The 26,524-nt window shown below is 45.1% G+C and overlaps 1 protein-coding gene across 1 annotated transcript in view; it reads left to right on the top strand.

Annotated features, from left to right (window-relative positions):
- AK5 (adenylate kinase 5) overlaps positions 1-26,524 on the top strand; it is a 227,219-nt gene that overhangs the window by 160,310 nt on the left and 40,385 nt on the right. Inside the window, exons 9-10 of the mRNA XM_003784217.1 lie at positions 15,793-15,835; positions 19,132-19,176. Coding sequence (XP_003784265.1) covers positions 15,793-15,835; positions 19,132-19,176 — 88 coding nt within the window. The remainder of the gene's footprint in view (positions 1-15,792; positions 15,836-19,131; positions 19,177-26,524) is intronic.

Below are 26,524 nucleotides of genomic sequence, written 5' to 3'. Positions count from 1 at the left end.
TTCCTCGGCCATGAGTAAACATTCACTGATGCTTGGATCTCAGCCCAGGTAGTTTGATATGTATAAAAGGTGCAGGGTAATAACCTGGTCGTGTATTCAGGGTCATCCTGATAAGAGGGGTTATTTTTCCAATTAAACAGATCCAAGGTGGGAAAGGGGGAATCTACCCATATCACCCCCACTGGTTCCATCGGCATCGAGCTCTCCAAGTGGGAGGGGGCAGGTGGAAACTTCCTTGCCTGAGGAGCCTCAGCCACTGGGCCAAATTTGGCACCCTGTTGAGTGCCGGTTGGTGAGAGTGAGACCATTTGCTGGCTCCCCTGACTCTTGGCCACAGCTGGACCCATTTCTGTGCCCTAACCCTTGTACAGAGGTGGTCCAGCAAGGGTCAGCCTGGGAAGGTGTCGGGGGTTCAAGTACTTTAGCGGGTATTTGCCAGGGGGTGCTGGCAGCCTGGTGGAAAGATTGAGATCCTTCTCCTATAATTCCTTAGATTCTAATGCTTTTGGCTTGAGTTTTTTAGCCCTAGAGCCATCAAATTGTATCTTCTTTGTACAGATTCACTTTGGTGCAATAGCATAAAACCCTTTACATAGGGAATTTCATCTCAATTTCCCTATCACAAGACAGTTTTAATTGCCTAACAGCAACATAATTTAAAGACCCACATATGGGTCATTTTTCTTCTGAATCTAGGGAATATTATGCCCAGGCTGTATTACCAAAGAAAATCATCTTTTTACATCGTATTTGCTCCTACCTGGAAGCAGTCCACGGAGAAGGCACCTGACGGGCTGCATTCAGGGAGCGAATTTGGTGTCCCCTAGCTGGCATGCTCACACACAAAATGAACACAAATGTTCACACAAAGAACAAAACTCAGCGCCTGCAGGACCGAACAAAAGGATAAAGTCTGACAATTCCCGCAGCTCTCCCAAATGAAGGTCACTGTCAACTATCCAACAAAAAGCAAAAGGAAAGATAAAGAATCACGACACTTGTCATGGCGACTCACGGGCAAGCCCAAACCCTAAGTCAGACCGAGGTCTCTCCATCCAAACATGTTTGCACCGAAGCCAACAGACACCAGCAGGAAGGGAAGAAACAAGCGGTGTCCCCCGCCCCCAGCAAGATGCCCGAGCAGCTGCGATGACCCCCGTACACTCAAACCCCACCCAGTCACGGACACAGCGTCCCGCTATAGTTACCAAAACTCTTGCTGAACCCTAAATTTGGGTCAGATGAATGCCCAAGCCAAACAGTGTGATGCAAGTGATCAGCAATAGCAAAAGGCTTATGCAAATTCGATCTGATCTCTGATCACATCCATCTGAACACAAGGGTGAAGGAGGGAGTAAAGACAGGATTTTAGTCACCCGAGGGAGCGGGGTGACTCTGTTTCCTTAGCCTTAGATAACATCTGAGTAAACAGACTTCTGAGCATCAGCCCCCTCACTTTTTCAAAGGCATTTATTCTTTTTGCAAAACAAACTCTGAATTATTTTTTATATGATCCTGATGTTCTCTCTTCTTATTGGCTAAAGAAGCAGCAGACCAACAGTTAATGATGATTGTGAGAATAAGGGCGGGGGGGAGCGCAAAGCCAGCAGTTAACTTGAGTAACTAAACAAGGGCCTCGTCAAATTGTACATTATTTGAGTCCTTAAAAACCTACCAGGGTACTAAAATCTCCAGGGGCTAACTCTGGTTGCTTCTGTGTGCTGGACGCTTCTCCACCGTGCCTGCCCTCCTGCTCAGCACACGGGGTCATGTGAATGCTGCCGGCCGGCCGGTCCGAGTCCTGGTGAAATTTCCAAACCCTCCATCCTGAGGATGTATCTTTCCCATTCATGAACATGAAGTGCTGCCACTTCACAGTCCCATGAAGAGGGAATGCTGCTATCAGGCCAAGAAAAACAGAACAGCTCAAGATTACCATTTTTTTTCAAGGATCGCTGCAACTTTCAGTAGATGGAAAATGTGTATTTGCCATTCACTGAAGGCAGTGAGTAGTCTGTTCTGGAGTTTCCATGGCAATGCCTCGATTAAGTGAAAACAGCAGTGAAGAAATAACCATACTACAGTTGCTCTTGAGCTTAACATTCTTTAAAAAGGCAAAGAGAAAGTGGTATGTTTGGTGAGTGATTTTCCCCAAGGCTTTCCTAAGAGTTTGCGTTGCTTGGCTTTGCATTTTAACCAGCACCTTCTGTTCATCTACTCCAGGCTGGGCTGACTGAGAGAGTTGTCATTAGTAGTTACAACACCTGAGCCTGACATTTCTCTCCAGAATGTTCCTGGATGATGTTTCCTTACCTACAGCTCCCACTGAAGGCTGCTTGGAGAGAACTTTAAGGTGATGGGGAGTGGCCTGCAGTGGGTGGGTTTGAACTCTAGATTTGACCCCCACGTTATTTTATAACCTTAAACTAGACTTTTCTGAAGATGTGAACAATAGCTCCTTCCTTGATCATACTAAGTAACAAAGGATATATGCGTTATTATGAAAGTTTTGAGATACACAAAAATCAAGAAACACAAAATCTGCGCAGACAGAAACAAATAAAGCCCTCCCGGCAATACTGATGAGCCGAGCAGTTGAATCAGAAAGGACGCTGCCCACTGTGTGTTTTGGAAGTGAAATAACAGACCTTAATATAGTCTGTCTCAAAACTTTCAGAGAGGCTCAGCGCCCATAGCTCAGCGGGTAGGCGCCGGCCACATGCACTGAGGCAGGCAGGTTCAAACCCAGCTCTGGAATCTAAACAACAGCAACTGCAACAAAAAAAATAGCCGGGTATCGTGGCGGGTGCCTGTGGTCCCAGCTACTTGGGAGGCTGAGGCAAGAGAATCGCTTAAGCTCAAGAGTTTGAGGTTGCTGTGAGCTGTGATGCCACAGCACTCTACCAAGGGTGACATAGTGAGACTCTGTCTCAAAAAGAAACTTTTTCTTAGTGACCCACATATAATAATAGCATCTTACATCTTTTTTTCCTCTTTTATAAGGAACTCTTTTTTTAAAAATTTGTATTAAATCATAGCTGTGTACATTAATGCAGTCATGGGGTACAGTGTGCTGGTTTTATATACCACTTGAAATATTTTCACCAAACTGGTGAACATAGCCTTCATGGCATTTTCTTAGTTATTGTGCTAATACATTTATATTCTACATTTAGTAAGATTCCCATGTACCCTTGTAAGGTGGACCGTAGGTGTGGTCCCACCGATCACCCTCCCTCCACCCATCCTCCCCCTCCCCTCCCAGCATCGTACATTTGTATGGGAGCCACAGGAACCTTCTGCAGCAGCCATTGTTCTCTCCACTTAAGGCCAAAGGACACCTCCAGGCCCTGCTCTGCACAGAGTGATTTTTTTTTTTTTTGGTAGAGACAGAGTCTTACTTTGTTGCCCTTGGTAGAGTGCTGTAGAGTCACAACTCACAGGAACCTCTAACTCCTGGGCTTAGGAAATTCTCTTGCCTCAGCCTCCCAAGTAGCTGAGACTACAGGTGCCAGGCATGACACCCGGCTATTTTTTTATTGCAATTTGGCCAGGACCAGGTTTGAACCCACCACCCTTGGTATATGGGGCCAGTGCCCTACCCACTGAGACACAGGTGCTGCCCAGAGTGATCTTTATAAAAAACAAAAACTGGCCATGTCACTTCCCAGCTTGCAGCCCTCCAATGCCATTCTCACCTTCGCTCTTGGAATAAAACCTGAGCCCTCCCCACAGCAGGTGAGGCCCTCTGAGCCCCAGGGCCCATGCTTGCCTTCAGCTCCTCCTTCAGGCCTCAGTGTCAGCCGAGTGCTCTCCCCGGGACATGCTTGTCTTTCCCCACCCAGCCTCCCTCCTTTCCTTGCCTACTTGGCCAGCTAGAGTCCACACCCCAGCGCAGTCCAAATCACGGCTCCTGTTTTAATTTTCCCACAACCCTGTGGTTTATACACATGCACATTTAATATACATTTACTTACATGTTTACCTAGTATATCAGTCAACTAGACACCAACCCTGTGAGGAGAGGGGCCATGAGGAGAGGGGCCATGTTTCTTTCCCTGCCATTGTGGTCCCAGCCCGCAGCACCTGACAGGCCAGGCCCTCAGTGTCCACCTAAAGCCTCACCAGTGTTACCAAGAGCACACAGCAGAGTTTGGACCCAGACCAGTATCCACAGCCCATTTTGTGCTGCTGAGTCAGAGCACCACAGACTGGATGATTTATAAATAACAAAAATTTAGTTCTCACAGTTCTGGAGGCTGGGAAGTCCAAGATCAAGGTGCTGGTCTGTGGTGAAGGGCAACTGAGAATCCCCATCCACAAGCCCCTTTCATAGTGGCAACGATCCATTCATAAGGGGGAGACCCTCGTGATCTGAACACCCCCCAGCGGCCCCATCTGCCAATGCTTTTGTACCAGAGATTGAGTTTCCCGCACATGAATTTTGAAGGGGACAAAACATTGAAATCATAGCACCCAGGTTTTTAGAGGTCCAGTACTTTCTCTAACACACCACACTGCATTGCAGGTAGTAGAAATGAAAATGTTCTCCATTTTCTCTATCGTATAAATATAAGGCATTGAATTTAAAGAGAACATGGCAGCTTCTGTGGGACCATACTGCTTAGATGTGGACATGCAAGAATTGTAAATCTCCCCAGATATGCATTAACATACTCCTGTGTGGAAAATAGTATGAAGTTCCCTGATTTTTTCATTCATTCACGGGTAGGAAGGAACCCAGGAGTGTTTGGAGTCCGGGCCCTGCTGCAGGTGTCAGCTATCACAGTGTAGGACACCGTGTCCCCCACTCCTGAGCCCCGCTTCCCTTCCGTGCGAAGCGGAGGTTCCTAACGTCTCTGTCGGGGTGTCTGTGAAGAGCATCCTCATGATAGTGAGCGTCCCTGTCCCACCCTGGGAGTCTCTCCTCCGTGCAGGGCTCCCCACACAGTGACTAGTAGAGGAAGAGCAGGGAAAACGTTTTGGGCCCAAAGCTGATGACTCATAAATGCGCTTTTGTGACGCTAATGTTCAATGCTCAGTTGTGTTCAGCCTACAGTAATTCTCTTACAGGACACTTAGTTCATACGTGGTAATTCCATGCCTGATTTTCTTGTCTACATGTGTCAAATCCGTGGCAAAATCTCCATATTTACCTTTCCTTGGGTTTCACTTCTCTAATTTTAGTTCACATAAAGAAAAGATACAGAGAGGCATTGATGAGAAAGATTGAGTCCAACCTGTAGAACACGCCCACCATCCTTAAAAGCTTTGAATCTTGCAATTTCAGGGGGAAGAGACCGCTCTGAATGCCCAAGGGGAAGACCAGTGCCAGCCTCTCCCACAGTGGAAGGTTCCATAACCTGTGGGCAGGCCTTTCCCTCATACCTTTCCCTCCATACCTCATCCAGTCCTCCCTAGGGTATCATCACACGTGTGGGAAAGGGATGGCCATGTGGGTCAGCAAAGGAGGCAGAGTACAGCGAGGGCTGCTCGAGAAGGTTTTCAGAGGGGCTCCAGACCTGGGTTGGGCCACATGGGAGCTGAGAGGACTGGCCAGAGGCCACGTTAGTATAGCAAGCCTCGGGGCTTACGTGGAGAGTGTGTTACTCAAACCCCGGAGGAGAGATGTGGGTGGGTGGTTGCAGACTCTGACTGATACCATGCAAGTGGCATTTGCAAAAGCCATGAAACTTTGCGAATTCTTTCTCTCTTGCTCTCTCTATGCATCTGCACGTATTTTTCTGTTCTCAATATTTAATATGGAAAAAACTGATAAAACTTCACCTCAAGGCAGGCTGCTGCTAGCCCATGTGGTTCCCTTGTGCAAATTACAAAAAGACCAATCCCCCCCATACACAGACACACCTGAGTGGACACACAGGCGTTAAGTGGATGCAGTGTCTACTCAGCCTCTTAGCCAAGAATATTTGTTCAGTGCACAACTGCGGAGCTGTACACGACGGCTGTGCCTTACGGCAGACCTCCAGCTGCAAGTCATGGGAAGGGACTGCCTTGTCTTGGTGGCAGGGGTCCAGCCCTCCATATTGTTTTTGTTTGTTTTGAGGCAGAGTCTCACTGTGTCACCCTGGGTAGAGTGCATGGTATCATAGCTCACAGCAACCTTAGACTCTTGGGCTCAAGCTATCCTCGTGCCTTAGCCTCCTGAGCACAGGGATTGACAGGTGCCTGCCACCACACCCAACTGGTTTTTGTATTTTTAGTAGAGACTGGGTCTCAGTCTTGCTCAGGCTGATCTTGAACTCCTGAACTCAAGTAATCCACCTACCTCAGCCTCCCAAAGTGCTAGAATTACAGAGGTGAGCCATCATGCCCGGCCCAGCCCCCTCCATTTTGAATGGTCTGGCTTTTAAAGGTTAACTCTCATGCAAACTTGTCTTACCTGGGCCTCTTATTTCCACTTGTGGTGGTGGTTTCTTTTTCTGTTACTGCAGCATATCTGAGGGGCTTTCAGATGTAGACAGAGCAGACCCGTCTCCTTGGCTCCTGCATCTGTGTGTGTTTGGGGACGGGGTTAAGTGGGTGCTTTGCCAGATGATGTCATCATACTTTTTAAACATTCTTTAAACACTCTTTGCTCAAGACTTTTCAAAAGACCATTAATTAGAATTTTTCTCTTTGCCTGCTTTGAAGCTTTGTGCTGAGGCTTCTAAAACAAAGAGGAGCCCATTTCCAAAGGCACTGGGGTGGGCCAGGTCACGCTATTAACCAACCTGTAGCTAGCTGTCTTCTGCATTATTTGGGGAAAATTATAGCATAGAAAAGGCACAAGTCCTTGAGCTAAATAATTTTCAAATGTCATTTGAAAATAAGCAGGGGAGTATTCTGTTAACTGTTGCTGTCCCAGTAGGAAGAGGGTCTGGCCGCTTGTCAGTGTCAGGCAGAGCAGAGACGGGAACTAAGTCCAACAAGCTTCATTATCAGAAGGCCAGGGATTTTGGAGAATGACAGAGTGGCCTCGCAAATCTGTTCTGCCTCAGTTACAGTTCTAATAGATTTTACAATGGGATACAAGGAAACCAACTTAGAAAATGTTAACTTTTATCTAAAAGAATCATCAGAGAAAACAACCTAAAAGTAGGCTTTGTGCTGACAATGTAACAACAGTTAACCAACAGACAAGTCACCTTTACTCTAAGACTATAACAACGCTTGTCTAAGGGTGACGACCTCCCCCAAAGTCTTTGGAGACAGACATCCTCACAATCATGACGAAAGCTCAAGGAGACAGTCCTGGAAGGTGTTGGGGGGCTGAGCAGGCCAGGTCAGCTGTGCTGCCGCAGCTTACCTTCTCAGAGTCCCCCTCCGAGTCCCACTTTAGGCCACTTTTCTGGCTTCATTGCACATCAGTGCATAGAACTCAGTGGCTTAAAACAGTCTCTGTTATTCTCCCAAGCAATTAGGATTGGCTGAGCAGTTCCATGGATCTCAGCTGATCTCAGCTCACTCGCACATTCCCAGGGCAATGGCCAATTTCATGTGTCAACTTTGCTAAACTATCACACCCGTTGTTTCATCAAGAACTAATCTAGGTGTTGCTGTGAAGGTGTGGCATTGGTGTAATTAACAACTACAATCCGCTGACTTTAAGTAAAGACCATTATGTCAATACTGTGGTTGGGCCCCGTCTAATCCACTGTTAGATCCAAAAAGCAAAGTGAGATTTCCCAGAGAACTTTGCATGTAACCTCCAGTATCAGCTCTTGACCAAGAGTTTCCAGCCCTCCAGGCTGCCCTGTGGATTTCAGACTTGCCTCACTACCCCCTATAATTGTGTAGGCCTGTTTATTTCAATAAATCTCATAGATATCAATATGGACATAACATAAATAGGCAGGTGGTTCTGGTTCTCTGATGGAATCCTGACCGATGGATGCAGTCAGCTGCTGTGTTAGCCCAGGCCTGGCTGGGCTGGGCAGAGCCTCAGCCAGTAAGACCCAAACTGTGCCCCACATGGCCTCTCACGCTCAGGTCTTGTGACAGTGGCAGGGCCCAAGAAAGGAAGGAGCACATGAGATTCTTGAAGCATAGCCTTGGAACTAGGCACTGTAACATCGTCCTCATTCTGAAGGCTGAGCAGCAAGTCACAAGAACAGCACAGCTTCAAGGATGAGCAGTATTCTGCTCTGGGGGAGAGGATCTGCAAGCACCACTGGAAGAGGGCATGGATGCAGGGAAGGGCACAAAGCCAAGGTCAAATGCCATTCATCTACCACAGACAGCTTTGTACAATGGCGCAGAAAAGGGCAAACATCAAAACTTTTTTAACTGCCAATGTGCCTTTTCCCTCTCCTTAAGGTAGGTAAACCTATAAGGTAAAATAGTCACGGCCTAATTTTCTCACTTCATTTATATAAATGAGTGCTGGTACACGCCTACCCTGCCTAGCGGTGTCAGCACATGAGTAATGAGATGGCTGTGAAAGCACCTGCTGCGGTCCCTGCTGGGAGTTCAATAATGAGTATGTCCCTTTGCCAGCCACCCTTCCAGCACCCACTGCATGCATGAAAAATAGAAAACAAAATATATTGGAGGCACAGGACTGGAAATTTTATGTGGCTTTCGAGATCAATATGCATAGGTAAAAACTATTTTCCATAGAATATATTTGACAAATAGTTTAGCCTGTATTTGGTAATTCCAATACAGTTTTGAATCAGTAGTGAAAAAATACCTTATGAGCATAGACGCAGCCCAATCCCCATAATTTATCTTCAGGATTTTGAATTTGCTCTTTAATAGCACATTTAGAGGATAAATTTTTAGGCCAGAGGGGTGGGTCATGCCCATAATCCTAATACTTTGGAAGGCCGAGGTGGGTGGATCCCTTGAGCTCAGGAGTTTGAGACCACCCTGAGCAAGAATGAGACCTCCATCTCTACTAAAAATAGAAAAAACTAGCTGGGTATAGTGGCAGACACCTGTAGTCCCACCTACTAGGGAGGCTGAGGCAGGAGGATTACTCGAGCCTAGAAGTTTGAGGTTGTTGCAAGCTAGGACACCAGAGCACTCTACCCAGGGCTACAGAGAAAAAGAAGATTTTTAAAAGATGATGCCTGGTTTTGGAATCAGACGGACCTGAATTCAAAGCCTGGCTCACAAACTTTGCAGCTGTACACCTGAGGCACATCCCTTGACCTCCATGACACAGCTATAGGTATGTAAATAAGGGTGGTTAACACCTCCTTCCGCAGGCTGCAGTGGTGAGCAGATTAACTGAGATGATACTTAGTAGCGGCCGGGATTGTTATCATAACATGATGACAGAAACATCTTTCAGGATTTAGGATGCACCAAAACGCTTTCCTTATTGGATCCACTGCCCATTTTCTCCACCTGTTTGTAACTTTTGCCTGAAATACATAACTCTGCCATGGCACCAACCTTTATTGCACTGGAGCCTTTGGGGCTGGTTAGAGACGTATCTTCTGTGACCAGAGGAGTATGGAGGTTCATCTATAAACCATAGAACATGCAGATCTTAAAATTTATCCCCAAAGATTGTCAATACAAAGGAACTACAGCCACATAGGGTAGCATTAATTAAACAGCTCAGAATAAATAAAATTGAGAATAATGAAGAGAGGTCATCGTGATTGATAATGAAAAAGCAAGAATAGCAACAACAAAGCATCCTCCCTGCAAACTGTGAGACTCCCAGTCTCAGCACGTGAACACCTCTGTAGGAGCGTGAACCCCAGCGGGCCTTGTACAGCGGCCAGATTCTTAGGAGAATATTGAACTAGAGTTCTCCGAAAGCTCTAAAAACATGCTGACTAGGAATAGGGTGCCAGCCCCATATGCTGGAAGTGGTGGGTTCAAACCCAGCCCTGGCCCAAAACTGCAAAATAATAATAATAAATAAGTAAATAAAGGTCAAAAAAAAAAAATTCTGTATACTTGCACCATCATTCACCCAAGCAAGGATTTTGCAGTTTTGCATAATAGATTCAGTAGGATTTGGTGAGCTTGCTGCCACCTGCAAGTAACTAAAATCGTCCTAATTGGTTAAAGTTGTTTTCACCCTTATCCACAGTCCAGAGGTAGATGGTGCCAGAGTTATTCCAGCAGTGACACAAAGTCACAGAGACCAAGCCGTGTCCGTCTTTCCCACCTGCCCTCCTTAGGGCACAGCAATGCTGTCCTTCCAGGTTGCAAGGTGGTGGTGGCAGCTCCAGATGTGGCCTCTTGCACAACCACTTGCAAAGCTACAATGGGGGCATTACACTGATTCTTTCAATGTGTGTCACTCTTTTTTAGCAAGGAAATCCTCTTTCTCCGAAAGTCCCCCCAAATCCTGCTTTCTACAATTTCTTGGCCAAGATTTGGTCACAAACCCATGCTCATAATGGGAGGGAGGATGAGAAAACAAGTGTCTGGCATCTTCTGCATCCAAAGAGAGAGGTGAGCTCTCTGCAAGAAAAGGTGGCGGAGGCTGCTAACGACAGTCTCAGAGTGTCTGCCAGAGACACCGAGGGAGGCAGAAGGGGGGCCCTGGCAGGGCTCCGAGCCTCCCATCTCCCTTCACCAATAGTAGCTGCATTCTTATCTGTTTTACATATTAGCCTTACACACGAGATTCTGTTTGAATAAAAGCTTCCATGGATAAAAGTCATTTGCAAACCTTTGTTTTGGCACACATTCAAATACCTAATATACTCAGTGAGTCAAAGCTGATTGCTCACTGTTACATTCCCTGTCCCTGGAAGAGTGCCCAGCGTACAGCAGAAGTTTGTATGTATTTCCCATTACTGCTGTAACAAATCACCACAAACTTGGTGGATAAAAAGAGCACAGATTTATTATCCTACAGTTCTGGAAGTCAGGAGTCCAAATAAGTTTCACTGAGCTAAAGTCAAGGTGGCAGTGAGATTGCATTCCCCCTGGAAGCTCCAGAGGAAAATCCATTTCCTTGGGTTTCCAGCTTCTAGAAGTTGCCCACATTCCTTGGCTTGTGGCCCCTGCATCCTTAGCACTCCCTCACATTTGCAGATCTCGAGAACATTCTTCTCATCGGTAGTGGTAGATATCATGAAAATTGTGCGTGGACCTTTTTTATTTTGCTCATTCGCTTTTTTAAATGTCTGTATATTTCATGTGTAGCCCAAGACAGCTTTCCTTCCAATGTGGTACAGAGAAGCCAAAAGGTTAGACACCCCTGTCTGCAGGACATGCTTAGCACTACACCTGGCATACGGCACGTATTTCAAAAATGTTCTGGCATTTGTTGCCATTCCTGCCACCCACACATGCTCTGGGCCAAATGGGTGATTCCAGGGAGTCTCGTGAGGGAGCAGCACCTGACAAAAGGCTCAAGGAGGAGGGGAAATGAAATGGGGGGTGGGGGGGCAGAACATGGACAGACTTGGGGCAAAGTGAAGCCACAGGTGGGGCAAACATAATAAGCAGGGGTCCAGAGGCCAGAGCAGAGGGTCCAGTTCTGGGAAGATTAATTGACTTATTTATCTCATGTAAAGTTTATCTTAACTAGTGTGGACAAAACAGCATGAACTTTATACAAGTTGCAGATAGCACTGCTGAGCAGTCGCTGGGCTGTCTCCAGCTCCTCTCAGACTCCAGATTCTGACTAACGCCCATCACCTCAGGCATGGGTACACCTCAGGCTTCTGGTGGCAAGAACATTTCTTTTGACCTGCCTCTCCGATGCCCAGCTCCCGCCCAGTGCTGTTTTTCTGCTCTTCCTTGGCTGGTGGTCCCACAAGCTAACCAGGTGTCACCGCCTGCTCAGTCTCACCCTCTGGGCCCTCAGGGGACTGAGCACAGACACAGAGTGGAGGAGTAATGACAGTCCAGGCCGGAGCGGACTGTAGATTCAGGAGTGGTCCACGGAAAGCTGTTCGTTGTATCTGTGGTGTGTGAGTCATTAGGAAGGTTTTGTATTATGTTTGCCCCACCTGGAATGCCTTCCCTTTGCCCCCAAATCAAGAAACAAAATCCACATGGATAGAAACAAACCAGGCCCCCAGCAACACCAATAAGCTGAGCAAGTTGAAACTTGCACGGTGAAAGGAAAGGACGCTGCGACTGTGTTGCTTCAAAGTGAAATAATGGACCATAACTTGATCTGTCTCAAAACCTTCATAGAAATTCACATAGCGATAATTGAGACATGCTTCTGACTTCAGGGCAGCATTGGGTATAGGCCGCAGGTGGAGGAACTCATGGTAGAGGAGCAGTTGCCAACGTCTCTCGAGCCCCCAGCTCTCTCCTTCCAGACCTTCCATCTCCCAGTCTTACTTCCTGCTTAAAGAAAGGCGATGGGACAGGAAGTTGCCTCTGGGGCATCCTTCTTCTCCCTGAAAAGTGTGTGAACACACATACAATGAGTTTTATTCTAATGCTTTGTCTGATTTCCCCTTTTGCTAAGTGCATACTGTGCTCCGTAATTCCCAGTGGTTGAAGCTAAGTGAGAGGTGTCAGCTGCGGCACCCAGAGGGAGAGACTGCAGCAGAGTTCAGGCCAGGTTCATGGAAAGGGGAGGGTGACCCGCCTGGGCAGTGCAAAGGTGGTGTTAGAGACCCCTTTCATATGGGGCTGGAGTGGGAGGGCAAATTCCACAGCTTACCCAGAAGTTTAGAGTCCTCTGGCACATACTTGGGGAGGGGTGCTAATCAGATCCTTTGTGTCTTCACCTTGGGGGGGAGAGGAAAGAGTTCGTGTGCGGCTGTGTCAGGCCCCCCAGCACTAAGCTTTGCCATTTATTTCTGTTTTACAAGTAATTAGAAAACAAGGAGGTAAAGGCCAAGTTACTCTGGTTGGTAACACTCCAGTCAGTGGTGACTTTATGGCCAACATTAAAGTTTAAGAAGTCAGAATGGGAATTGACTTCCGTTACACCCCAGCCTCACAGAGCCCTGCTTGACCCTGGTGCCACATTTGCCACAGGGAGACCAGCTCAAAGTGTTTTCCTTCGTAATTCTAGGGGAGGGGTGAGTTGGACACATCTGAGATGGTGAAACTAGGAACATCCAGGGCAACAGTGAGAAAATATTTTCTTTACAATTTCTCATTAGAGTCATCAACATTTCAGTTTATACGTAAAGAAGAAAAACACCATTCCTCCTAGAGAACGAGGTGTGTAAACCACTGTTTAAAGCCGTTCATGTGGAGAACCTGCAATTTCACAGGCCTGGAAAAGGTCAGCCCAGCAGCCTCTGTGTTTGTCAGTCCCCGTTTGCTGAATTACACACGTACTCCCACAGCGAGCGGGTCCCTAATTGTGTGTACTTCAGTCAATGAGGATCGGGACTTGCTGCAGGATACATTCTCGGGTGTAACTAAATTACATCCCACTTCCCGGACACGTTTTATTCAAAGTGCACATTACTCTAATAAGTGATTGAGAAAGAACTGTAAACATTCAAAACATTTTCAAGGACCAATTTCCCTTCTCCCTTCTGATAAAATGTAGTTAACGGTTCTATCTCCAATCTTCTCCTGCTGAAGATGCAGGGATTTCAAAACTTCATAGCGTGCCAGTAAACCTATAAAACCCCCTTTCAGATGGTTTGCTAAGCTTGATGCGGGAGTCTTAATACGTTAACTGCTAACGTATTACCCAGCATACAGCATCAGAAAGGTGTAGCGACCTGAAATCTCCTTTTCGTGTCGGCGGCTTGGCCGCACCTTCCCCACCCTCTCTGGTAATAATCACATCAGTGCAGACTGCATCCTGGCTTGACACTTGTGAGTCATGGATGGCATTTACATCAAATCTGTGCCTATGTTTATCCTCTTCCTCTTGGTCAGTTTGGATGATTTAGTATCCCATTGCGAAATGGTACAGACCTATGGGGAGCAGTTTGGCAAAAAGTCTATCAGAATTATAAACACATGTGCCCTTTGACCAGGCCGCACCCCCTCTCAGAATTTAGCCTACAGAAATAAGTGTATGAAATGACATTTATGCAAATTTATTCACTGTGTCACTTTTTCCAAAATAGTCAAAGATTGGAAACAGTGGTCCATCAATAAAGGACTAGTTTAACAAATAACATCTATAGCACCATCCATACAATCAAATATGTTCAGCCCATAACATTCTGTACTAAGAACATTCTGTACTGACACAGAAAGTTCTTCAGGATATATCGATAAGTGAAAAAACAAGCAGCAGAACAGTGTTTTATAGAATAATATTACATCATAAACACACATGCATGCATAATGAAAGTGGGATACTGTAGTGCGTGAGAAATGGTGGTTACAAGAATATATATTTAGGCCAGATGTGATGGCTCACGCCTGTAATCCCAGCACGCTGGGAGGCTGAGGCAGGAAGATCTCTTGAGGCCAGGAATTTGAGATCAACCTGAACAAGAGCAAGACCCCATCTCTACAAAAAATAGAAAGCAAGACCCTATCTCTACAAAATATAAAAAAATAAGCCAGACATCATGGTGGCCGCCTGCAGTCCCAGCTACTCAGGAGCCTGAGGCCGGGGGACCACTTGACCCAGGAGTTTGAGGTTGCTGTGAGCTATGATGGTGCCACTTCACTCTGCCTAGAGCAACAGAATAAGATCCTGTCTCAAATATATACATTGAAGTATCTCCCTGGATATCTGGAAGTCATTTTTTATGTGTCTTGAAAGAAATTTCTGTAAGTAGTTACCTGGAAGTGATAAGGGATTAGAAAACAGTATAGATAAAGACACAGGTAGGAAGTAAGAATTCTCACCAAATGCCTTTTTATAAATTTTTTCTGAATTTTTTTCCAACCACCATGGACTACTCTGTAAGGAATAGAGTATCTGTTTGATTAAAAAAAATAAAATGGGCTCGGCACCTGTGGCTCAAGCGGCTGAGGCGCCAGCCACATACACCTAAGGTGGCAAGTTCAAATCCAGCCCGGGCCCACCAAACAACAATGACAGCTGCAACCAAATATAGCCAGGCATTGTGGCGGGCGCCTCTGGTCCTAGCTACTTGGGAGGCTGAGGCAGGAGACTCGCTTGAGCCCAGGAGTTGGAGGTTGCTGTGAGCGTGATGCCACAGCACTCTACCCAGGGGGATAGCTTGAGGCTCCGTCTCAAAAAAAAAAAAAGAAACTCACCCATGTTCTCACCATCCAAAGACTGTGGTTACCATCCTGATCTATTTTCTTCATCTTGTTTCTGTGAACAGGTTTTTAGTTTCTAATATGGTTGCAGCTATTCTATCTATAATAGTGTCAACAACAAAAATAAAGTTAAAAATAAAAAATAAATGAAAATCTTAATGGCAGGCATCAGTAAAAGCTGGCCACTCGAACTTTCCTCGTCTTGTGTGTTGATCCAGGCATTGGCAAGCTGTGGCCAGTGAGTGGGTAAAGAGGTGTGGCAGGGACCGTGTGGCTTATGATCCTGAATATACTATGTGGCCCTTTACAGAAAAAAGTTGCCAACCTTAGTTTAAATTATGAAGTTATTCTTAAAACAGCTGTGGCCACACCTGTCAGTAAGTGGCCAGCACTGCAGGGCTTTGTCCCCCTGAAGTGGGCTTTTCTGTGTATAGAAGCCCCAGAAGATGAGGCCGGCTCCTGGACTGGTTAAAAAGAGTATGGACTCCAGGGACAGACAGCCTGTGTTCACACCTGAGCTCTGTCTCACACTACGGTGCGCCCTTCAACAACTTCTAGAATTCTGTTTCTTCTTCTGTCAAATATTGTCCATCTTAGAACTGCTTGGAAGTTTACGTATGTTAATGTTGGCCAGGAGTTTAGCGCTGTACCTGATATGACTGACATCTAATACTGTGTCTCCTTTGACAGGGTGATGACCACTTACATGTATTTGGAGAGGACACCCTGGGAGGTGAGTTTCTCTTACTGATCAGACCAGACTTTTCATGTTAGTACCTTTGAACATGGCCTCTTTATTAAATGCCGGCTGCTAGGCAATAAAATACCAAGGGCACGTACTTTCCCTTAGCCAGGGAGTGTGACTAACAGTGGGCTCATTAGATCTCTCCCACCTTGGTCCATGCAAAACCCAAAGGGCTGTGTCTCCTAACCACCCAGAGAATGTGACTCCCGAGATGCTCAGTGAAAAGAGGCTCCGGTCAAATACGCTTGGGAAACACTTAACATTCAGTCCCATTGGAAGATTCACATATGTGTTAATATGACCACAGCAAGGCTCCCACGAGCCCCTCAGTGCAGAAGCTTCTAACTTTCATTCAACTCTTCCAACTTAATTGGAACAGGAAACTCTTCTTCCTGAATAGTATTTACGATCCTGCACCACACCGTGGGGCCCAATGTAACCCACACCAAGGTTATACTAGTTTGTGATTTTTGTCATATTAAAAGTCTAGAAAAAATTAAAAACACTCCCCATAATTACCTATACATGTAACTGAAAATAGATAAAATTATGTGAATTTGAGAATGTCCAAAGAAGATAAGGTTCATGATTGTCCTGGGTAAAATACCTTCTAACATTTCCACTGGTGATGAAAGTTGTTAGGATACAGTCGTGGAAATATGTTTATAATATTGACTGAAACATACATGGCAGTGATTTGTCTTCTTAACTATCCCCAGCTCTCATCCCGCACTGCTGCATGAGCATGAGGTGGTAGATAAAGTGTCATTTGCTGCTAATGACAATAGCAGTACGTGAAAATAACAGTCACCAAATGACATCATGGTGATTCATGGACAGAGGCACAAAAATGTGAGCTATCACTTAGCTGTCACTTAGCTAAGTGCAAATAATCAACTCAGTCTCAAAAAGGGATAAGGGATGATTGATTGCCTAATACAGTGTTCTTTTTTCATGGCTAGAAAATTAACACAGACTCACTATACAAATGTTTTTAAGGTAGAAAATGAGACTCGTGGCTCAGCGCCTGTGGCTCAACTGGCTAGGGCGCCAGCCACGTACCACCAATGGTGGTGGGTTTGATTCCCCAGCCCGGACCCGCCAAACAACAATGATGGCTGCAACCAAAAAATAGCCGGGCGTTGTGGCGGGCGCCTGTGGTCCCAGCTACTTGGGAGGCGGAGGCAGGAGACTCGCTTGAGCCCAGGAGTTGGAGGTTGCTGTGAGCCGTAATGCCATGGCACTCTACCCAGGGGGACAGCTTGAGGCTCTGTCTCAAAAAAAAAAGAAAATGAGACTCGTTTAAAACCTTACGACCTTTAAACTATCACGGTCAATATTCTAGCATATTGCATGCCCGTGTGTTGCTTAAATATTGATATACATTTTATGTAATTGAGGATACATGTGTATCTGCGAGTATTATCTCCCAATTATGTATACATATAACATAAGCATGTTCTCGTGTCATTAAAAACTCTATACTCTGGCTGGGCACAGTGGTCCACACTGTAATCCTAGCACTCTGGGAGGCTAAGGCAAGTGGATTGCTTGAGCCCAGGAGTTCAAGACCAGCCTGAGCAAGAGTAAGACCCCATCTCTACTAAAAATAGAAAAACTAGCTGGGTGTTGTGGTGGGCACCTGGAATCCCAACTACTTGGGAGGCTGAGGCAAGCAGATCTCCTGAACCCAGGAGTTTGACGTTGCTGTGAGCTACCTAGTGACACCATGGCACTCTAGACCTGGCAACAGAGACTCTGTCTCAAAGAAAACCAACAAAAAAACTTAATCCTAATGACTACATTATACGAATATATTATTAATAACTTAAAAATAACTCTGTATTTTTAATACAGAAATCAGATACAGTCATACCAAAAAAGAAAAAAAAACCAACATCAACAACAACAACAATAACAACCCTGAAACCATGACCATTTTCCTGGACTGTCAATAGATTCAGAGTTGCTCAGGTTCATGAAAGTAAACCCACATCCTGGAAGAGATGAGCTGACTACCTGGTCTCACATGCCAGTAACACCAGCATGTCTTTAATGGAAAACTCCAGACAACATAAGATTTTTCCAGTCATCATGGGCTATTCTGTAAAGAAATTAGATTTTATTTAAAAGAACAAAAAATTCATCCTTGGCTGTGAAAAACATGTGGTTGCAAAGATTTCAAATTCATTTCTTTCCTCTGCTCCCAACTCACTCTCTCCTCTCTGCCCCCAACCTTATTCTCAGGCCTATTCCCTCACTTCTCTCTCTCTCTTTCTCTCTTTCTCTTTCTCTCTCTCTCTCTCTCTCTCTCTCTCTCTTTCTATCTCTGTATCTCTCTGGTAGAGTTGAGGCTTTCACTAAGCTAATTGTGGATTCCTACAAAAAAACATTTTTTGTAGGGATTGTATATATGAATGAACCCGCCCAGTCTTACTAAATCTAAGTTTTATAACTGTCAGAATAATGAGCTAGCTTTCAAAAGTAGTTACCATCTATATAAAATATGAAGTGCTGTTAATTAGATGCATTTGTTTTGAAAGAAAATTGTATATTGCTACATTAAATGGAAAATAACATGATTTGCTATAAATAGAAACTATTTTTTTAAATGTTGTTTTGCAGACACTCTACGTGTGGTTTCAAGCCCTCTTTATTAAAAGTCTTCTTAGCAGGCTTGGCGCCTATAGCTCAACCGGCTAAGGCGCCAGCCATGTACACCTAAGGTGGCGGGTTCGAATCCCCAGCCCAGACCCGCCAAACAACAATGACGGCTACAACCAAAAAATGGCCTGGCGTTGTGGCGGGCGCCTGTGGTCCCAGCTACTTGGGAGGCAGAGGCAGGAGACTCGCTTGAGCCCAGGAGTTGGAGGTTGCTGTGAGCTGTAATGCCATGGCACTCTACCCAGGGGGACAGCTTGAGGCTCTGTCTCAAAAAAAAAAAAAAAAAGTCTTCTTAGCAAATGTTTAAAAATATGAACGAACACCAAACTGAATTTTTTAGGAAGATTCAGAAGTCGTTTTTTAAATTAGCTTTCTTTGGGAAGTATGCTAACTAGTGACATCAGTTTTAGCACCTGAAATTGATAGATGTTAAAATGAAAATATATAAAATGAAATGGTCATCATTTGACTATGAATTGTAACCTATTAATTCGACTTACTCAACTTCAAGCTTCTTATCAAAGAAAACTTCAGGATTTGGGGTTTTACATGACATGAGTAAAACCAGGGCTTCATTGCAGCATTTCTTGCCAATAACTGAAGTTATTCTTCCTTTAAAGGCTTCATGGAAGATTTGAGGAAGTGCAAAATTATTTTCATGATTGGTAAGTAACAGCCCTCACATTTTCTAATACAAATGCTAATAGTAAGAACTTGGTAGAAAATAAAAAAATGTTATTCATTTCTCACCCTGTCTTAAAGTCTTATCCCCTTTTTATTCAAAATAACACTCCTGAGCTTTCCAAATTGTTGCTTTCATTTATTGCTTTTGGATTATCTTTTCAGCATAAAAAAGTGGGACTCGGCTCAGCGCCCATAGTCAGTGGTTAGGGTGCTGGCTACGTACACAGGGACTGGAGGGTTCAAACCCGGCCCAAGCCTGCTAAACAAAAAAATAGCCGGGCATTGTCGCCGGCACCTGGGAGGCTCAAGCAAGAGAATCACTTAAGCCCAAGAGTTTGAGATGGCATGGCACTCTACCCAGGGCAAGATAGAGAGACTCTGTCTCAAAAAAAAAAAAGGACTCTAAGGAATTTCACACTTCCAAGTTCAGCTCTACAGTAACAAAGTACTTCATAAGGGTAAGATGCCGTATGTTAAAATTTGATACACACCTTTTCTATTTGAACGCTGACCCCTTCCTTCCCAAGCAGAGTGCATCAGTGACCACATATTCAATTATACCACATCCTATATTCTACATAGCTAACGGGAAAACAGTCTCATTTGTTCTTTGCCCCAGTACCGTAAAACTCACTGAAAACTTTAGGGTAAGTTGCATTTGGGGTTTACCAACATTTCCCGAGCACCTACCATGCTCTGGGGTGCCTGATTCAATCCTGGTTGCACCCGGTTGGTGCTCTATCCATATTACACATCTGTTTACACAGGCCAGGAAACTGAGACTCTGGAAGGGTAAGGAACTTGTCCACGATCACAGAGCTAATGAGCGGGCGAGTGGGATTTTCAGTTTTCCTCATGGAAATAAAAGGAACCAGTTGTGCAGCAGCTTAAAATGCACCAAAGGCAGCCTGAGAAACTCAGCAAGACCCCTTCTGTACAAAAAGCAGAAAAATTAGCTGAGCGTGGTGGCACATGTGTCTGTAGTCCCAGTTACTTGGGAGGCTGAAGTGGGAGGATCCCTTGAGCCAGGGAGTTTGAGGTTGCAGTGAGCTGTGATGATGCCTCTGCACTGTAGCTCAGGTGGCAGAAAGAGAACTTCTCGAAGAAAAAAAGACAGAATAAAACAAAGTGCATCACAGAGCACAAGTATTAGCAGAGCACCTCCTAAAACTTAACTGCTTTTTCTTCTAATCATCCAAATATATCAAAAAGTTAATACTTCTACCTATACGTCTACCTGTACATTTTCCAGAAAATCTTTATTTTCAGGAATAATGAAAAGGTCTGTACTTCCTCAATAAGTGGGGAAAAAATGTTCATCAACACCATAGAAGTGTAATCAGATAAACTTAAAATTTTGCATACTAAATCTGGATGTTTCCGTCGAAATCTCTGAGTAAATTTCTCTCATTGTAAGGTGAGGAAACTGAAGCCCAAGGAAGTTAAGGGGTGTGATCAAGGTCATCCAACCAACATCAAGGTCATCCAGCCAACAGGTGGCAAGGAGGGGACCAGGGCCCATTCCAGGGTCTCCCTCTCCCACCACTCAGCTGTGTTGATTGTTAGCCTGAACTCAAACTGTCTCTCAGGTTCAGCCATCTGACAAAACTTATTGAATATCGGGCCCATGCCGGGCAGTGAGCAGGATTCACAGAGCTTCCATCTGAGATGACGAGAGTAATAAATATATCTCAAATCTTGAGGAATATTAGGAAGGAAAGAAAGAGCAGAACCAGGGAACAAGCTGGATCAAATGTCTGGGGTAAAGTTGGGTGGTTATGTGATCAGGAGAGGGTTCCCTAATATTCATCAGAGCCCTCAAAGGACAGATGGGGCCAATGGAGGGATTAATGGGAGGGGAGAGGAAGCAGAGAGAACAGCTTGGAATTTAAGAGAATTCCAGAAACCTACCTTTGTTCTGCTTCTCATCTGCTTGCCTCTTGTTGACCATAACCTTGAGAACTAGATGGACTCTTCCCACACTTACTTTACATTCTTTTTAGAAAGCAAAGCTATATTACTTATATCCTTTACTGAGGAAAAACTCAAAGTCATAATTTCTTTCAAAGGAAAATCAGTTGTGCTATAGATATTCCCTTTCCACATAATTTTTTTGCAAACTGGAGACAGAGTCTATGTCTGTTGCTCAGGCTAGCTCAAGCAATCCTCCTGCCTCAGCCTCCCAAGTAGCAGGGACTGCAGGCATGCACCACCACACACAGCTAATTTTTTTTTTTTTTTTTTTGTAGAGATGAAGTCTTGCTCTTGCTCAGGCTGCTCTCAAACTCCTGACATCAATTCTCATAAATTTTAATGATCTGTTTTCTTGGCATGCAAACCATACATAGTCTTATATTTTCAATTCAGCTTTTCAATTCAGCTTTCAGAAGCCAAATTAGGAAAATGAGAGAGATCCTTTAAACTTGAGATCGAGGAATTCAAAGTAGGAGCCCTTTATTTTTACATAGAAATCTGTGTCTCTAATACTATGGTCAAAAAAACTTCTAAACATAGTAGAGTATGTTTTGTGCTGGTTGTTGCTGTGTCTAGCGGTACTGTTATTTCAGATTTGTGGATCGTTTAGTACTCAGTTGAATTTTGAAATGTATTTTCAAACCTCACTTCTGTCTGTCTAGGCATAACTAAAGACCTCAGCTCACCTGTTACTAAGTGAGTCCTGTGCCCTTCAGGAGGTCCAATAGCACAATATGGAGTCTGTGGTGTCAGACGAAGCTTGACACCTGAAGGTGTCCACAGAAACCCTTGATCTGAGCAAAAGGTTTTTCTTAACCAAACCCTCCTATAGTTCAATCTACTGACCAGTCACCGCTCTAGTAGAAGAGATTTCAGCTTACAGTTTGGGCAGCAGAAGGTGCAAACCCACCATGAGACAAGGGGAAATGATTGCTCTTCATCTGGGGTTTTTACTGGACTCTGAAAGTAAAGGCCTTAACTAAATCCTTCCTTGACAGATGGCAGAATGTTACTTTGTGACTGAATTATTGCAGGTCAACATGAAGCTTATAAAAATACTCCGCATGTCATAGATACACCCATAGCTGTTTTGATGAGTTTGAAGTAAACCAAAGTTAGTTGATTTCAGTGGAACAAGTGTGGTTTGGTCTATATCAAAGCGTTGTTTTTGGTAAGTAAAAAAATGTTTTTACCTGTTTTTGTAGCAAAAGTACACTGGGGCTGTACTTCAAATCCTAGATTGACATCTTCACTGCTAGTCTTTTGTTTTTTTGATTTTAGACTGAGGGTACACAATGTTTAGGTTGCATCGTTTTCATTTCTGAGGGTAACATTCAGTTTATACTTGAGCGTTTCACCGGGGGTCATCTTGAACACCCTCGCGTTGTGCACATTGGTCAGATCCCACCAGTCCACCCCACCCATAGACTACATTGAATACTTTGAATACCCCCCCATTGAATACATTGGATACTTTTTTCCACATATTTGTGATACTTGACTGGGAGTAAAGCATTTACCCAATGAACTCAATACTAATATGAAGTCAGCAGACAATCTAATACCTGTCCACGTAGGAGAAAAACTCATTTCAGTTCAAGTCGGGGGGAGGGGTAATGGGGGAGGGGAAGAGGGAAGGAGTTGGGGTCCTCTCACTGAAGGGGCACAGGAGGAGGGGAATGGGGGGAGGGTTGGCATACCTTTTGTGTGTGGGTCATAACCACAAGAGGGACTCTACCTAACAAAATCAAATATTTTGACCTAGTTGTTTATACCTTCACATTAACCTGAAACAGATATACTTTTCAAAAAAAGAATGTGTTTCAACTCCATCTAGAAGTAAAGCCTCCAGCTCTTCTTATGGCCAAGTAATACTCCACAGTATACATATACCACAGTTTGTTAAACCATTCATAGGCCCTTGGGTTGATTCCACATCTTAGAGATGGTGGATTGAGCTGCAATAAACATTCTAGTGCAAGTGCCCTTGTGATAAAACAATTTTTCTCACTGGTAGTCTTTAAAACAAAATGGACATTCCTAAAGCACTCTTCCCCTGCTTTGAAGTTTCTATTCACTCCTTTTTGTCTACAAAAAGGTCGAAGTTGTTAGACTGGATTCCGAAGCTCTCTCCAGCCTGGCTTTCCTGCATCTTTCTTCCTTCCCGCTACACCCCAGTCAGTCCTGGCTCCAGCCCCACCTTCATCTTTATTATCTCTTGAACTTGCCTCACTTGAAATGCCAGTCCTCCCTTCTGATCATGCCCTGAGGTCAGGTTGAAGTTCTAGCTCCCTGCTAAGTCTTCCCTAATGATTAGCCTTCCCGCTCTGTGCTCCCCCAGCCCTTGTGTCTGCAGCCCTCATTTGGGTACCCTGAATGACTGGAAGGGCAAATATTTGTTGGAACAATGAATTCGTTAGGAAGCAGTGTGGCCTGTTTCCATAACAACCAGTAATGATTGGAATTCCTGGGCTGGAACTGCCAGGCAAGTTCTTGCTGCTGTGGCCGTTTCTTGCAGGATGATTTTCTGGTTAATTATAAGCCTAGCCAGACATTCCTCTCCATCGAGCTGCCACCTTCTTCCCAAGAACAAGCAAGAGCATCGAGCTGGTGGTGTTTCTTGCTCTTTGTAAGGCAGTCCTTACGAGTGCAAGTCGGTAGGTGACCCCACTGGCCACCAGCTGAAGGGAAAAAATGCTCAAGAAACGTGACCTTCTGTACCAAAAGTGGAAGGTGGTGAGGATGGACCCAGGCAGCCCTTTGAATGTTGTGTGAATATTACCTTTTATTCAGGAAGAAAGCAGCTCAGCTGCTGCTTATAGAGAAATACCATTAAAAGGACAGAGACGGGATCACACAGCCCAGGGCCAGAGGATCAAAAGGACGAAAAGGAGTCTCTGGCCTTTGGTTGTTCACACACAGGACATAAGGGCTGTGCTGGTGTACAAGACTGTGACTTACCCATTGCTGAAAACAGACAATTCTTGGGAAAATGTAAAAATATCCCTTTAAAGAGCCTCTTATGTCCCACTAAAAGGCTCCTATAGTTTTTGACAACATTTCTGATTAGCCTTCTAATCTGATACATTTTTTAATCTCTTCATTTTTTTTTTATTTTTTATTTTTTGGGCCGGAGTTGGGTTTGAACCCGCCACCTCCGGCATATGGGGCCGGTGCCTACCCTTTTGAGACAGCGGTGCCGCCCTTAAGCTCTTCATTATTATCTTGCTACTGTCCTATCTATGTTGGCTTCTTTTTCCCTTCATCATTTTCATTCCCTGCCTCTGGCCAAAGTCTGACATGATCTCAACGTTCATTAACTCACACCCGGAGGCCTGGTGGAAGTGCTCCTATTTAGAAAACACCTGACTTTCCAGGTGAGGTGATGTCAGTGACAGGGATTGAGACAGTATTCAAAGGCCGTAGCTTTCAGCATGTCAGGGACACAGGTGGCACTGTGTGCGTTGGCACTGGCACTCTGATAAACTGTTTTTAAGTAGTGAGCTTTGGAAGGTATTTTGGCAATATTTCACATTATTGTGTGCATTTCTTAAGTAGTCCTGAGGAAAACTGGAGAAATGAGAATTTTACTTAAAATTCAGTACAGTAGAACCTCCATAGCTGACCACTTAATTTTCAGAGACCAGTCATGTACCACGTGTAAGTATCAGTCCAGCAGGCCTGGTTCCTTATGGCGACCCCCTCCGTATGTTGATCAGTTTGCTACAGTCCCTTGGGTGGTCAACTTACAGAGGTTCTACTATATTTCAGTACCTTTTGTAGTTTAATTATAGCCCATTTCATTATTACCCCATTATTAGAGGACTGTTAATTAATTTTCAAAGTATCTAGTGGGGCTCAGCATGAACACTTTTGATGGAATTGACTCACATATTTGTTTAAATTAACTATGAAAAACATGACTGTTTTAATTCAATGTGGCTGTAACAGCAGCCAACATTTACGGATCACTTAACCGTACGAGGCACTCTGTATAGCCCTGCGAGATGTTATGTCCTGAACACTCGTGTCCACTCTGGGGAGTCAGCACTATTGCCATGCTGACTTTCTGAGTAAGACAGTAGAAGGCTAAATAATTTGCTAGTAAGTGGTGGATCTGAAGCTTGAAAACTTGGCTTTTATCATTGGCCACCAATGTGTTTTTTTTCCTTGAAGCGACAGGCTTTATCTATTCAGAAAAATGTCTGCCAGGTACTCAAGTCTGAAAAACCATAGTGTTAGATGGTCTTTCCGAAGGTAGAAATGGTGTTTGATGTGAAAAGCAACTAGTTGAGCAAGTTAAATAATCACACCAGTGCTGTTTCTCGAGAAGACCCTCATGCGGAGGTGTGTGAAGCTCCTTTCCCGTTTTGTCAGACAAAATATTAAAAGGGCATGCACTTAAAGGTCAAAAGGAAATGAAATGTAGCTTTGTTACTGCTTCATCAAGGGCACTTTTAAGTAACGTGAGTATTTTCTTCTTCTTTTCACTGCGAGAACGTGGCAGTGGGGGGTTCAGTGACCAGTATAGCCGCCTGATAACACTGCCGGGTTCATCAGGGTTACAACCAGTGCCTCTACTCCGTTCTGTGAAAGTCAAACAGTCTCTTGGTGGTACAGTGAAAATAACCACCCCCACCCTCCATCTATGGACTACAGTTTGAGAAGTGCCACTCTGGGGTTATCTGGGGGTGGGCAGGGGGTTATTGGATATGGGACAGAGCAAAACCCAGATTTCGCATTTAGGGAATCTTGAAGGGGGAAAGTACCTTGTGCCTGACTTTCCTTAGTCCTTACAAAAGCAAATAATCTCACAAATATAAGGAAGCTGCCCGGGGGAAAGGGATACATCTCCTGAAAACCCCTGTTTCTCTGGGCTCCTGTAAGCCTGGAAAGTTCTGACCGTATCTCTGCACTCAGGGATGTCTGAAAGGAAAGCTGAGCATTTGTCAAAAGAAGGCAGAGAAGGAGCATCAGGAGGCCCAGAGGAAGGGTGGGAGGGGAGCACCAGGAGGCCCCGGGGCAGGGCAGGAGGAGAGCACCAGGAGGTCCCGGGGCAGGGTGGAAGGGGAGCACCAGGAGGCCCAAGGGCAGGGCAGGAGGGGAGCACCAGGAGGCCCCGGGGCAGGGTGGAAGGGGAGCACCAGGAGGCCCCGGGGCAGGGTGAGAGGGGAGCACCAGGAGGTCCAGGGGCAGGGTGGGAGGGGAGCACCAGGAGGTCCCGGGGCAGGGTGGGAGGGGAGCACCAGGAGGTCCAGGGGCAGGGTGGGAGGGGAGCACCAGGAGGCCCAGGGGCAGGGTGGGAGGGGAGCACCAGGAGGTCCCGGGGCAGGGTGGGAGGGGAGCACCAGGAGG

The sequence above is a fragment of the Otolemur garnettii genome, unplaced genomic scaffold, assembly GCF_000181295.1.
Source record: "Otolemur garnettii isolate 467f Iridium unplaced genomic scaffold, OtoGar3 scaffold00010, whole genome shotgun sequence".
Lineage (NCBI taxonomy): Eukaryota > Metazoa > Chordata > Mammalia > Primates > Galagidae > Otolemur > Otolemur garnettii.
Note: the sequence above shows the minus strand (reverse complement) of the source record. Positions and strands in the feature narration are given on the sequence as shown.